Source organism: Macaca fascicularis, chromosome 7 (assembly GCF_037993035.2).
Source record: "Macaca fascicularis isolate 582-1 chromosome 7, T2T-MFA8v1.1".
NCBI classification, from domain to species: domain Eukaryota; kingdom Metazoa; phylum Chordata; class Mammalia; order Primates; family Cercopithecidae; genus Macaca; species Macaca fascicularis.
Genome location: NC_088381.1, coordinates 167,805,166 through 167,817,251, shown reverse-complemented (window position 1 = coordinate 167,817,251; position 12,086 = coordinate 167,805,166). Strand labels below are relative to the sequence as shown.

The following is a 12,086-nucleotide window of genomic DNA, read 5'->3' as shown; positions in this document are numbered from 1 at the left end:
AAAAAGAGAAAGACAAGGCCAGACCTCCCCTGGAACTGTCTCCTCCACCCCGAAAATTCCCCTCCTCCCTCTGCAACCCCTGGGTGTTAGATTCCAGGACAACTCTGGGGGCAGGGCGGGGGTGGAACCCCGGCACTCTGTGCCTTGGGCTGGGTTGTGGGCTGGGGTGAGGGGGCAGCAGGGAGAAAATCGGATGCAGGTCAGCAAAGAGAGAAGCCCAGTGACTCCCCTGCAAAGTGGGAGGAGCCCCACCTGCCCGGCTGTGGGCTGGACTGAGATAGCTCTGCAGCACTCGGCAGACTTCAGGTATGCACAGGTGGTTTCTGTATCCCCGGGGAGGCGGTGTGACCGGGGAAGGAATGGCATGAGTCCCTCGCTGGGCACCTCTGCTTTGCCTTGGCGTGGCAGCTGGTGTCAGGCACTGGAGGGAGTGGCAGGCATGGAATGGGGGCTGATCTGTCTCCTAGGTAGGTCCCACCCCACCGTATGGGCTTCACACATTGTGGCCCCTCTTGGTGCCTGCTGTCTGGCACACCCAGGCCCATGGGTCAATGCCAGGCAGGGCCTGTGGCCCCATCTTGGGTCTCAACTCCTGTCACCCTTGCTCTGGGCTCCCTGGGATGGGCTAGGCTGATGGAGGGGCACGCCGTGGGACAGAGGAGACCAGTGCTGACCCCCCAGGAGCCCCCATGAGACTGCCAGAGTCCAGCCCGGGGTTCTACAGGTGTGGGATGCACCCTGGTGCTGGACAAACAGTGGGGCTGCAGAACAGAGCCCTGCCACAGCACCCACCTCCCCAGCAGAGGCCTCACCTGGGCCCAAGTGGGCTGTGGGACCAGGGCTGGGAGGAGCCTGGTGTCAGATGAACCCAGGTCAAATCCCAGCTCCAGCAGCCTTCCTGGGTGATGGGGACAGCCTGGTCCCAGCCTTGGTTTCTTGCCCAGAAGGGGTGATGCCCATCAGGGCTGTGGTGAAGATTAAACCAGGGCAAGATGTCACGGAGGGGCATTCCACCTCCCCACCCTGCAGCCATCTGTCTGCCTGCCCCTGCGTCTCCCCCAAGCAGACCGCCCAGTGTCCACTGGCTGGAGCTGGTTCCCTGCGACAGGCCACTTCCCCTTCCTGTGTCTGGCCCCAAGTCCCTTCCTGTTTTCTTTATCATGGGAACATGTGTTGGGAATAAACAGCTTGAGTCCCCTGCTCCCGAGGCCACTGCACACGTGCAAGAATGTGTGTAATTGGCCGGGCGCGGTGGCTCAAGCCTGTAATCCCAGCACTTTGGGAGGCCGAGACGGGCGGATCACGAGGTCAGGAGATCGAGACCATCCTGGCTAATATGATGAAACCCCGTCCCGTCTCTATTAAAAAAATACAAAAAACTAGCCGGGCGAGGTGGTGGGCGCCTGTAGTCCCAGCTACTCGGGAGGCTGAGGCAGGAGAATGGCGTAAACCCGGGAGGCGGAGCTTGCAATGAGCTGAGATCCGGCCACTGCACTCCAGCCTGGGCGACAAAGCGAGACTCCGTCTCAAAAAAAAAAAAAAAAAAAAAAAAAAAGAATGTGTGTAAGTGGATGTGTGTGGTGATGCCTGTGTGTTCACTGGTACAAGTGCACAGGTGCAGTGGGCACGTGTGGAAGTGTGTGCATGCAAAAATGTGTGTGTAAGTGAACACGTGTGATGCATGTGTGTGTGCCTAGGTTGGATGGCAGTGGGCACGTGTGTGGGAGAGTGTGTGTGTGTGTGTGTGTGTGTGTGTGTGTGAGAATGTGTGGGTGTGTGTGCCCATACAAGCTTGTGATGTCCACATGCGGGAGTGTGTCTGCGTGTCGGGTGTGTGTGTACATGATGCGTCTCCTGCAGCTCACCCTGAAGCTGCAACCGTTTGTGTGCCCGCTGGCCCCCAAGGGCTCACCTATGTCTGATTTAGCTGGCCTCAATAGCTACTCCATGGTCACCACGACGGGTAAGCCGCTGCCGGGACCTGAACAAACCTTGGGCGCAGCCTCTCAGGGCCCACAGGCTTGTGGGTGGAGGAGCGCAGGTGAAGGAACTGAGGTCAGGAAGGGCAGGTGGTCAGGGAGGACCTCTGAGAGTCATTCGTGCAGAGACCTGGGAGGTGAGGGATGGGGGTGGGGACGGATAGGACAAGATGGGCCTGGTGGGAAAGAGGTGGGGCACCCAGGAATGGTTCGAGATGGCTGGACAGTGGCGTGAAATCTGGTCGGGCAGGAGTTGGGGCCATTGGAAGGGCACGGGGCAAAGGGAGGGGAACACATATACTGATGCCTGTGGGGCCCAGCCCAGAGCCAGTGCCCTTCCTGGGTTCCCTATGACATCACAGCATCATGCCACTTAACCAGGGGAGGCCCTGCAGTGACTGCTCACCCACCGTGTGCCCAGGCCCCTCCCCTGCTGCCACCGCCTGGAGGAAGGCCGGCCCCTGGGTTCCCACACTGTTTGGCCAGCCAGCACCAGCACTGGCGGGAAAGTGTCCCTGGAGGGACAGAGGAGGGTCAGTAATCAAAGGTGGAGAGGCAGCCAAGCATGGTGCAGGTCAGGGAAGAGGCCCTGCTTCCCACCCATGCCTCCCCCCACCGCTGGCACCTGCTGCCCCACACTCACCTGGCCCTGGCTGGGCCTCAGGAGTGCAGCCTCTCCCTGCTGGAGACCCCTCAGCCTTGGGTTCCCCTGTACAGAGTCAGGACAGATGGGGAGCAGGGAGCCTCATGTGGGGCCTTGGTGGCCACAACTTGAAGGACAATGGATGTCCACATTGGATGGCCCCAAGCTCCTGGCTGTGTGGCCTTGGGCAGGTTAGCCCATCTCACTGGATGTGGGGTGAGGACAGAACGCAGGCCACACGGCAGGGTCCTAGCCCATGGCGACCTGTCCGATGTTTGTCCACTGCCTTGGGTTCAAAGAGACACCTCCATATAGTCCAGGTCAGGCCTGACACACCAGCTCCACACAGAATCTGAGACAGACACAGATATGGAGACTCATCTGCACAGCCTCACACACGGGGGGCCGGACAGACACCCGGAGACTAAGGAACAGGAACACGGAGAGGTACGGAGACACAGACACACACATGTGCACGTGGGGTCACATGCACACACACACACATGCACCTGCTCCAGCATAGCTCTGCGAGCTGGTTCCAAACACCCAGGGCCCCTTGTCCAGCCCAGGCACCCCTGACAGACCGCTGCCTGGGTGGCCTTGGGCAACACTCCCGGCGTCCAGGCTCCCAGCCAGGAAAGAAACCCACAAGGCCTGTGCAGCTGCACCTGCTGTCCCTGGGCTGAGGGTGTGGGCAGCTCCTGGTTTCCTCGGGTTACCCCCTTACCTCTGGGGTGGCAGCCAAAAAGCCACTGTCATTTGGGAGGGGGCAGGGGGGCAGGGAGGCGATGGGGAGGCCTCCCAGGCTCAGGGTCCTGGGCTCAACAGCAGGGGCAAGGGCCCCAGGGACAGCCCATTCCACCCTCTACCCTCTGGCCCTGAGATGGGGCAGGCCGCACCTCTTGGAGCCTTGTCTATAGCACAGGGTACCTGGAGGTACAGTAAAGCTGGCTCAGGGCTGGCCGCACAGTGTGCCCAACAGGTGAGATGCAATGCCAGTAAAGCATGACTTGAATCATCGGGGCTCCTCACCCAGTGTCTGCCACTGGCCGACGGGCTCTTGCCCAGGGCGCTCCTGTGCCAGCTGCTGCTCATGCCGGTCCCTGCCTGGCCTTGCCCTGGGCCCACAGAGCCCCATCCAGGGCAGGCTCCAAACGCGATGCAGCTGGCAGGTGTCCTGCACAGGGACCTGCAGTCTTGCCCTTGGCACCCAGAATTAGCAGGCTGCCTCCCACGGGGTGGGGGGGACCCCTCTGCCTGGCCTCCTGGGGTCTCGTCCAGGCAGTGGCTGCCCAAGAAGTGAGCACCAGGAGGGTGACTATGGTTTCCTCTGGTGAGAAGGATTTACGGGGGAGAGGCTGTGTTCCAGAAGAAATGAGTGTTTCTAAAGCTCCAGGCCAAGGCAGGGACTTGACACCGTCCCTCCCCACCCCTGGCCCTGGATTCAGAGAAATGACCCTTCCTCCCACTGAGTCCCCTTCCGTCCGCCAGAAATACCCCGGTGACTGCAGGGAGGGTGCGCCTGCGGGGTGGGGGATATTTTTGGACATCCAGAGATGCCTGAGGCTGTCTGGAGCCCGGGGTGAGGTCTGGAGCCCGGGGTGAGGTCTGGGCAGATGTGAATTGAGTACCGTCAACTGACTCTGGACCAGCATAAAGCGCGCGGTGCCCTCTCGGCCAGGACTGCCAGGAGGGGCCGGCTCAGGATTCTGCCAAGTTCCATCCAGAACCTTCCCAGGTGGGCAGCTAATTGCGGGGACACAGGGCATGGTCCTCTGTCTATCCACATTGGCTGTCTCTGAAGCCCAGCAGAGCCACCGCCTCCAGCCCCAGCACCCAGAGCATAGAGGAAGAAAACCTCCCACCTGGCCATAGCTGGGCCAAGGCGCTCACCCCACGCCCGGCAGCCCAAGGTTCCTGAAGCCACCCCCAACCCAGCCTAGGCTATTGGGTACCCCAGAGGGCTGGGCCAGCTCAGGGTCTCCAGCCGCAGGTCGCTAGGGCAGAGGGCAGGGAGGTGTCCAAAGGTTTTAGAGTTCAGCAGCTCAGCCCTGGGGAAGCTGGTGCCTGGGGAAGGCAGGCCCTCAGGAATGCGCAGGCTGGAAGCCTCCTGCGGGGATGCAAGTGTAGACTAAGCACGTCCAGCTTTACAGTGCAGGGGGACAGACTCAGAAAAGGCCGCCATTGGCCGAGGTCACACGGGAGGGAGTGGCAGAGCAGGGCGGGGCCCGGAGCCTCCGGAGCCGCCTAGCGAGGGCATCCCCCGGCCTCCCCGGCGGCCGCAGTAGCCTGCGCGCACTTCCCGCCAGAGCTGCGCGCTCCCGCCCGGCGCGTCCCCGGCCGGCCTGCCAGCGCCCCAGGCCCAGGCGCGGCTCCCCCAGCAGCGGAAACACCTCGCTGCGCCTCGGGAGCCCCATCTGTGAAATGGGGGTGGCTATCCCACCTCCACGTCGTGGCCAGAGCCTGCCACTGCCGACCCTCGGCCTCCCGCCTGACCCCGCCTCCGGGAGCGGGGCTGGCGTCCCCTCGGCCCACCCACTCCGCGCCTCAGGACCCTCCGCGGCTGGGGCCGGCGCCGCCCGCTCGGCCTGGGCGGGAGGGCGAGCCCGCGCTCTGCGCCAGCGCGCCACCGTGCGGCTCTTCCGGGGACTGCGCCGCCTTGCCTGCAGGAAACCCTCCCTTCCCTGCAGGTGACAATGACCAGAGTCACAGTGCCAGAGCGCGACCCACGTATGGACACTAATTCCCCACCAACCCTAGGAAGTGGTCCTATTATTTGTCCTCCCTTACAGATGGGGAAACTGAGGCCCAGGCAGGTGGGAGCAGGATTTGACCCCAGGTCGCCTAGCTGCATAGCCTTGGGTTTAATCCTATCCATCTTGCCTGGGTCCGGGAGGTCGGCTTCACCTGGACTGGCGGCACCCACCCATGCACATTGGGATCTCCTGGGAGACTTGAAAACAGTTGGACCGGGCGCGGTGGCTCACGCCTGTAATCCCAACACTTTGGAGAGGCGTGTGGATCATCTGAGGTCAGGAGTTCGAGACCAGCCTGGCCAACATGGTGAAACCCCGTCTCTACTAAAAATAAAAATACAAAAATTAGCCGGGTGTCGTGGCACATGCTTGTAATCCCAGCTACTCAGGAGGCTGAGGCAGGGGAATCTCTTAAACCCGGGAGGTGGAGGTTGTAGTGAGCGGAGATTGTGCCACTGCACTCCAGCCTGGGCAATAAGAGTAAAAAAAAAGAAAAGAAAAAAGAAAAAGAAAAGTTTCTGAGCCCCACCCCAGAGGCTGATTCACCTGGCCCAGGTGGCTCCCCCATGCAGCCTGGACTGAGAGCCACCTGCCCCTCACAGAAAGCCCAGTCTATGGAAGAGGAAGTGGCTCAGAAAGAAGGGCAGGATGGCCCCACCAGCAGTGACAGTGGGGCTGGGGGGTTCTGGCTCTGCACTTCCCAGCCATCTGGGATTCCTGGGGGGTGCAGAAGACAAGCCCAGGCCTGCAGGGGTAGGGCATGCTGAACCTGTGGAAGGCCACTGGATGCGAAGGGCCACAGGTTTAAGTGCTGACTCCACTATGGCCCAGCTGTGGCTGTGGCCTTGACTTCCCCTTCTGTGAAATGGGGCATAGTTGGCTCCTGTTTCCTGGCAGGATTTGAATAAATCATGGTGTGAAGGCTCAGGCTCAGCAATGGACGGATATTTGCCAGGTCAGCGGCTGGTCAAGCCGGGAACCTGAAGTTTCCAGAGGGAGCCGATCCCTCCGGGCCCCTCCAGACAATGCTGGGTTGCATCGCTGCAGTACTGTGGCCGGTGGCCTGTGGTCCTTTTAGATGGACTGTGAAGGAGGTGCTGTCCTATGGGGACCAGGTCCAGCCACAGCAGGAGGCAGAGGGCGTGGACTGTGGGAAGCAGGGGCAGGCATGTGGGTACTGGTGAACCTCAGAGAAGGGCTGCAGGGGGCAGGGGAGGGGGGCACAGCAGAGCAGGTCGGGGAACAGTGCCCGGCTGGGGGCTTGGGAACAGGATGCTGGGAGATAGCAGCATTTGGGGTGGCTGTGGGAAGGGGCTGCTTCTGGCCAGGGGTGAGTTTGATCTGGAGGCTGAGCCCAGGCATACCATTCTCAGAGTGGGTGGTGAGTTTGGGGCCCCCCCAGACAGGGAGCTGGAAATGGAGGGGGTGGAGGGTGCAGCTTGATGAGGGGCTGGCCAGGTACCTACATGGTCAGGCGAGGTGCTAGGGGAGCAGGAGGACCCTCTCTTTGCAAGAACGCTGCAGTTCTGGAGGTGTCCCGGGGGCCCAACCCTCTGCCCAGAGGCTGGGGTGTGCATCCCCCACCTGGGCTGGGGAGAGGGGTAGGCTGGGAACCCAAACACTTGTCTCCTCCATTCTCAGAGCCACCCCAGGCCCCACCTGTAATGAGCATGTCACTTACGCCCCTGAGTCTCAGTGTCCTCATCTGCTTGATGGGACCATCCCTTGGAGCCATCATTCAAGACTGCGGCAAGGACCGAAGGAGACCGACAACGCACATCAGGGGCCAGCACACATCTGTGCCTTCCCTGTGTGGGGAGGGGTCTTTCCAGGGGGCACATGGCCCAGGCAGGGGAGAGGGCAGCTTTTTCTTTTCTTTTTGTTAAGACGGAGTCTGACTGTCGCCAGGCTGGAGTAGAGTGGCACGATCTCGGCTCACTGCAACCTCTGCCTCCCGGGTTCAAGCAATTCTCCTGCCTCAGACTCCAAGTAACTGGGACTACAGGCACCCACCATCATGCCCGGCTAATTTTTGTATTTTTAAGTAGGGACAGGGTTTCGCCATGTTGGTGATCCACCTGCCTCAGCCTCCCAAAGTGATGGGATTACAGGCGTGAGCCACCGTGCCTGGCCACGAGGGCAGCTTTTTCTCTCTGCACAAAGACAAGCTCCCAATGACTGAAGGAGAAACTCGGGGCAGGACGTCTTCCTTGGATGGGCTCAGAGGACACGGTCCTGGGGAAGAAGGGATGGCTTTTCCCCATCACCACCATGAGGGCTGCAGTCTTACCTGCCCTGCCCCGCTGCCAGGTCAGGAGGGCAGCACGGGGCGCAGCTCCACCAAGCTGCTCCCAAGAGAGGCTCAGGGGCCTCCCTGACCTCTCAAATCCAGCTGTCAGAGCCAGTCACCCACCCAGTCCCAACCTCACACAGCACCCAGGGACATGGCCATGAATACAGCACAGGAACAGGCGGGTAACCTGGGGCAGTCTCTCCCAAGCAGCATTGTCGGGGCATCTCTGGGGCACCTGCGGGCTTGCAGCTTCCAGAGCTCTGCCAGCCTCCACATCTCCCCCTTTTCACAGATGAGCAAGCCGAGGCGAGAGCACATGGCCTGGTTCCAGGTCATTCATGCAGTCAACACACATTTATTGAGCATCGACTCTGTGCCGGGCCCCGGGTGGGCACAGGGGGCTCAGAGACGAATCACACACAGACCCTACCCTTGAGGCGCTGACAGCCTGGGAGGGCAATTGGTCACATCAACGGACACTCACAATACAGTGTGGTCAGTGTGGTGTTAGAGGTAGCACAGGTGACTGAGGGAGCACAGAGGAGGGGCCCCTGACCCGGCTGGGGGTGGCAAGGAGGGCTTCTTGGAGGAGGTGACACCTGAAGAGGGCTTTAGGGAGTGAGCAAGAGTTAGGGTGTCTCGTCTGAGGAAGTGGCCTGTGCAAGGGCTCAGTGGTAGGGACAATGGTGGTGGCTGAGAGTTGGGCAAGGGCCAGTCCAGGAAGGGCCGTGGAGTCCGCAGGTGACAGGGAGCGCTGAGGGGTGTGAAGCAGGCAGTTGGCAGAGGGCCCGCTGGAAGCCAGCGTGAAGGGTGGCCCAGGGGATGGGACAGGGTAGAAGGGTGGGTGGCCGTGGGCAACTGGTGGGCGGGCACGGCCCTTGCCCGAGGAGTCTCATCCTGCCTGGGGGCCCCCTCAGCAGGGGGGCGGTGGGGGTGTGGGCTGCCAGCCGCGGGGCCGCAGGGTGCACAGCACTGGGTCCAGTGGCTTGAGCGTGGCCTGCTCCTGCAGCCCGAAGCGCTGCCCGGGCACCAGCCGGAACTCCAGCCTCTGCAGCAGCTTTGCCATGACCACCTTTACCTCCATCTGGGCCCAGCAGACAAAATGAGGAAGGAATGAAGAAGCAAAGACAGAATGAGTGAGTGAAAGAGCAGCAAATGTCACAGCCAGCTCTCCTCCTGGAGGGCCTCCTGTGTTTCGCACTCTCCTCCGTGCAAAACACAGCCAGTCCTCCCAGAAGCCCCAGAGCAGGGGTTCTGAGATGCTTCCTGGCTCAGGATGAGCCACCACCCCTGCAGCCACTCCTGGGCAGAACCACAGCCCTGCCTCTCCTACCTGAGCAAACTGCTGCCCGATGCAGGAGCGGTGGCCCAGGGAGAAGGGGAAGTAGGTGAACCGTGGCCTGCAGGGAAAGAGAGGAATCACAAGGCCAGCAGCCCCAGACATCCCCACAGGAACAACACAAGGAAGACAGCAGTTAACCCATGTCTGGATGAACACAGACTTAGAGCCAGGGGCTGGGCACTTTGCATGCAAAGCATGAACCGCTGACTCTGCCGAGGGCTGGATCTGCATTCTCTCTTTTTCTCCTCCTTTTACCCTCCTGGAAGGAGCTTATGTTGTCCCATTTCACACGTGGAGAAACTGAGGCTCAGAGGGGCAAAGCAACTCACTCCAGGTCATAAATTTACATCCAGCTCTGGGCAGAGCCTGGATCTGAACTTGGGCAAGCTGTGGAGTCCAGCTCTTCCCACTATGGCTTTGGTACTTTAACGTGTTGACCCCCACAGCAACTTCCAGATGCAGCCACGGATGGTCCCATTTCTCAGACAGGAACCTCAAGGTTTGGGGAGGTGAAATCACCCAGCTTCCCAGTATTTGGTGCTGCTTGTGAGCATGGACTTTAGAACAAGACTGAGCTGGGGCCAGACCCCTGCTCTGCCACTTGGGCAAGTTACTTAACCTCTCTGAGTTGTGATTTCCTCTACAGCCACCTCACAGGGATCTGGAAGGCTATGTGGGCTAAGCGGGCGCCTCTGGCTCAGACCAGAGGCCGCTGTGTCTATACTTCTCCCACCAGCCCCACTCATGGGCAGCTCGAGGAGGGACTTACTTGGGTGCTCCGGGGCCGAAGCGATCGGGGTTGAAAGTCAGCGGGTCCTCAAAGTATGTGTCCATCCGCCCCATGACATAGGTGCTGAACTGCGGGCAAAGGGTCCGCTCATCTCTGGTTCCCAGGTTGTTCCCCTGGCACCTCTTGAGCCACTGAGGCCACCCAACAGGGCTACTCGGAGCAGAGTGGGTCCCACTCTCCTCCCCCCATGGCTTCACCCCCATCTAGGTAGGTGTCGATTGTACTGGCCCCCTAGACAATCCCTTAAGAGTGAGGACAGCTGACTGTGCCAGCTGGGCATACTGTGTCATCCTGTGCTGGGCACAGCCCTGTGGGGGAGCCATCATTATCCCCATTTTACAGATGAGGAAACTGAGACCCAGAGAGAGGCTCAGTGACTCACCTGAAGTCACCAGGCAAATAAATGGCCAAATCGAGATTCAAACTCAGATCTGACTCTGTGAGGCCAACTTCCTCTAGATCCTGAGAACTGTTATATTCAGTTTCTCTTCAACTCAAGGCCTGCTTCGGCAGGGGTGGGAGTGGAGGAGCTGCAGACCCCACCAGCCGTCCACTTGCATGTGTGGTTCCTCCTGAGTGGGGCTGATGCTCACTCTGTGTCCTTGGCCTCCAAACACTGGGACAAAATCTCCTCCTGAGCCTGCTCCACCCCTGGCTCTCTGTGCTGGGGTCAGCGCAGCAGAGGGTACAGGGAGCGCTGGAGCTGAGCTCCAGCAAGTGAGTGGGAGCATCAGGCACGGGGGCTGGGTTTAGGGCACCTGCGATGTGCCAGGGATTGTTGCCAGGCACATGATGTATGTCATCCTACTGACGCTTCTTGACAGGCTGTGGCTTGGGTGCCATCACCACTCCCCCCGACCTAACAAAGAGGAAGCCGAAGGCCTGATGGAGATGACCCAGCCAGCCAGCAGCAGAGCTGGGGATGGAGCCCAGTCTGCCCACTCAAAGCCCACAGGTGGCACCCCCAGGCTGAGAGTGAGCCACAGGGCCTCCCCTCCCAGCTTAAGGGGATCTAAGGAGATGGCCATTACGGCATAGTGGTATTGATACAGGGGTATTCAAAAGAAAGCTCGGCAAAACAGATGACAGAGTGGCCACAGATGAGGCTTGGATGGATGCTGGGGGAAGTGGGGCAGAGCCCTGGGAGGAGAGGGGCTGCGAGCAGGGGCTGGGGCTCCTCCTTCCTCATAGGTAAAAATAAAAAGGATCCTGTCATGGGCTGAATTTTGTCCCCAACAAATTCACATGTTGGAGTCCTAACCCCCAGTACCTCAGTATGCGGCTGTGTTTGGAGACAAGGTCTTTAACGAGGTGATTAACTTAAAATGAGGTACTTAGGATGGGCCCTAATCCAACCTGACTGGTGTCCTTATAAGAAGAGATTAGGACACAGACACACAGAAGGAAGAATACGTGGAGACGCGGGGAGAAGGTGGCTGTCTGCACACCAAGGAGTGTGCCCTCAGAAGAAACCAGCTTCCCAACACCTTGATCTCAGACTTCCAGCCTCCAGGACTGGGAGAAAATAAATTTCTGTTGTTTAAGCCAAAGTCTGTGGCACTTTGTTACAATAGCCCTGGCAAATCAATACAGATGGGTCCCTGCCTTGAAACCACACACAAAATCAATTCTAGGTAGTTACAAGCTCAGCTTTGAAAAGAAAACTGTAAAATTGTTTGAGGACAATGTAAGTGAATGCCCTGAACTCAGAATAGAGAAGGATTTCTTAAACAAGGCAAAGCAAAAGAAGTAATTGTTAAAAATATTAAGAGATGTAGATCATCAAAAACACATTAATGAAGACAAGCCACAAAGATGACAAACATACCAGACAAAAGATGAACACACGAGTTTTTAAAGTAAAGCTCCAGGGCCAGGCACGCTGGCTCACACCTGTAATCCCAGTACTTTGGGAGGCCGAGGCAGGTGGATCACTTGAGGTCAGGAGTTTGATAACAGCCTGGCCAACCTGGTGAAACCCCATCTCTACTAAAAATACAAAAATTAGCCAGGCGTGGTGGTGTGCACCTGTAATCCCAGCTACTTGGGAGGCTGAGGCATGAGAATTGCTTGAACCCAGGAGGCAGAGGTTGCAATAAGTGGAGATGGCGCCACTGCACTCCAGCCTGGGGGACAGAGCGAGACTCCATCTAAAAATTAATAATAAAAATAATAATTAATAAATGTATGCTGTAAAAAAATAATAAAATAAAATAAAGCTCTACATAGCAATATGAAAAAACACACTACCCCAAAAGGGAAACTGAGCCCACATCTCAGAGA

General features: G+C 59.0%; 1 protein-coding gene across 4 annotated transcripts in view; it reads right to left on the bottom strand.

Annotated features, from left to right (window-relative positions):
* Window positions 1-8,010: 8,010 nt before the first annotated feature.
* Window positions 8,011-12,086, bottom strand: part of CYP46A1 (cytochrome P450 family 46 subfamily A member 1) — a 43,422-nt gene continuing 39,346 nt past the window's right edge. For all 4 annotated transcript variants that reach the window (XM_005562186.5, XM_073998174.1, XM_045396970.3 and 1 more), the window contains 3 exons: window positions 9,783-9,871; window positions 9,005-9,071; window positions 8,011-8,755 (listed from right to left, as the gene is read on the bottom strand). In XM_005562186.5, the coding sequence (XP_005562243.1) occupies window positions 8,585-8,755; window positions 9,005-9,071; window positions 9,783-9,871 (327 nt within the window). In that variant the 3' untranslated portion in view covers window positions 8,011-8,584. The remainder of the gene's footprint in view (window positions 8,756-9,004; window positions 9,072-9,782; window positions 9,872-12,086) is intronic.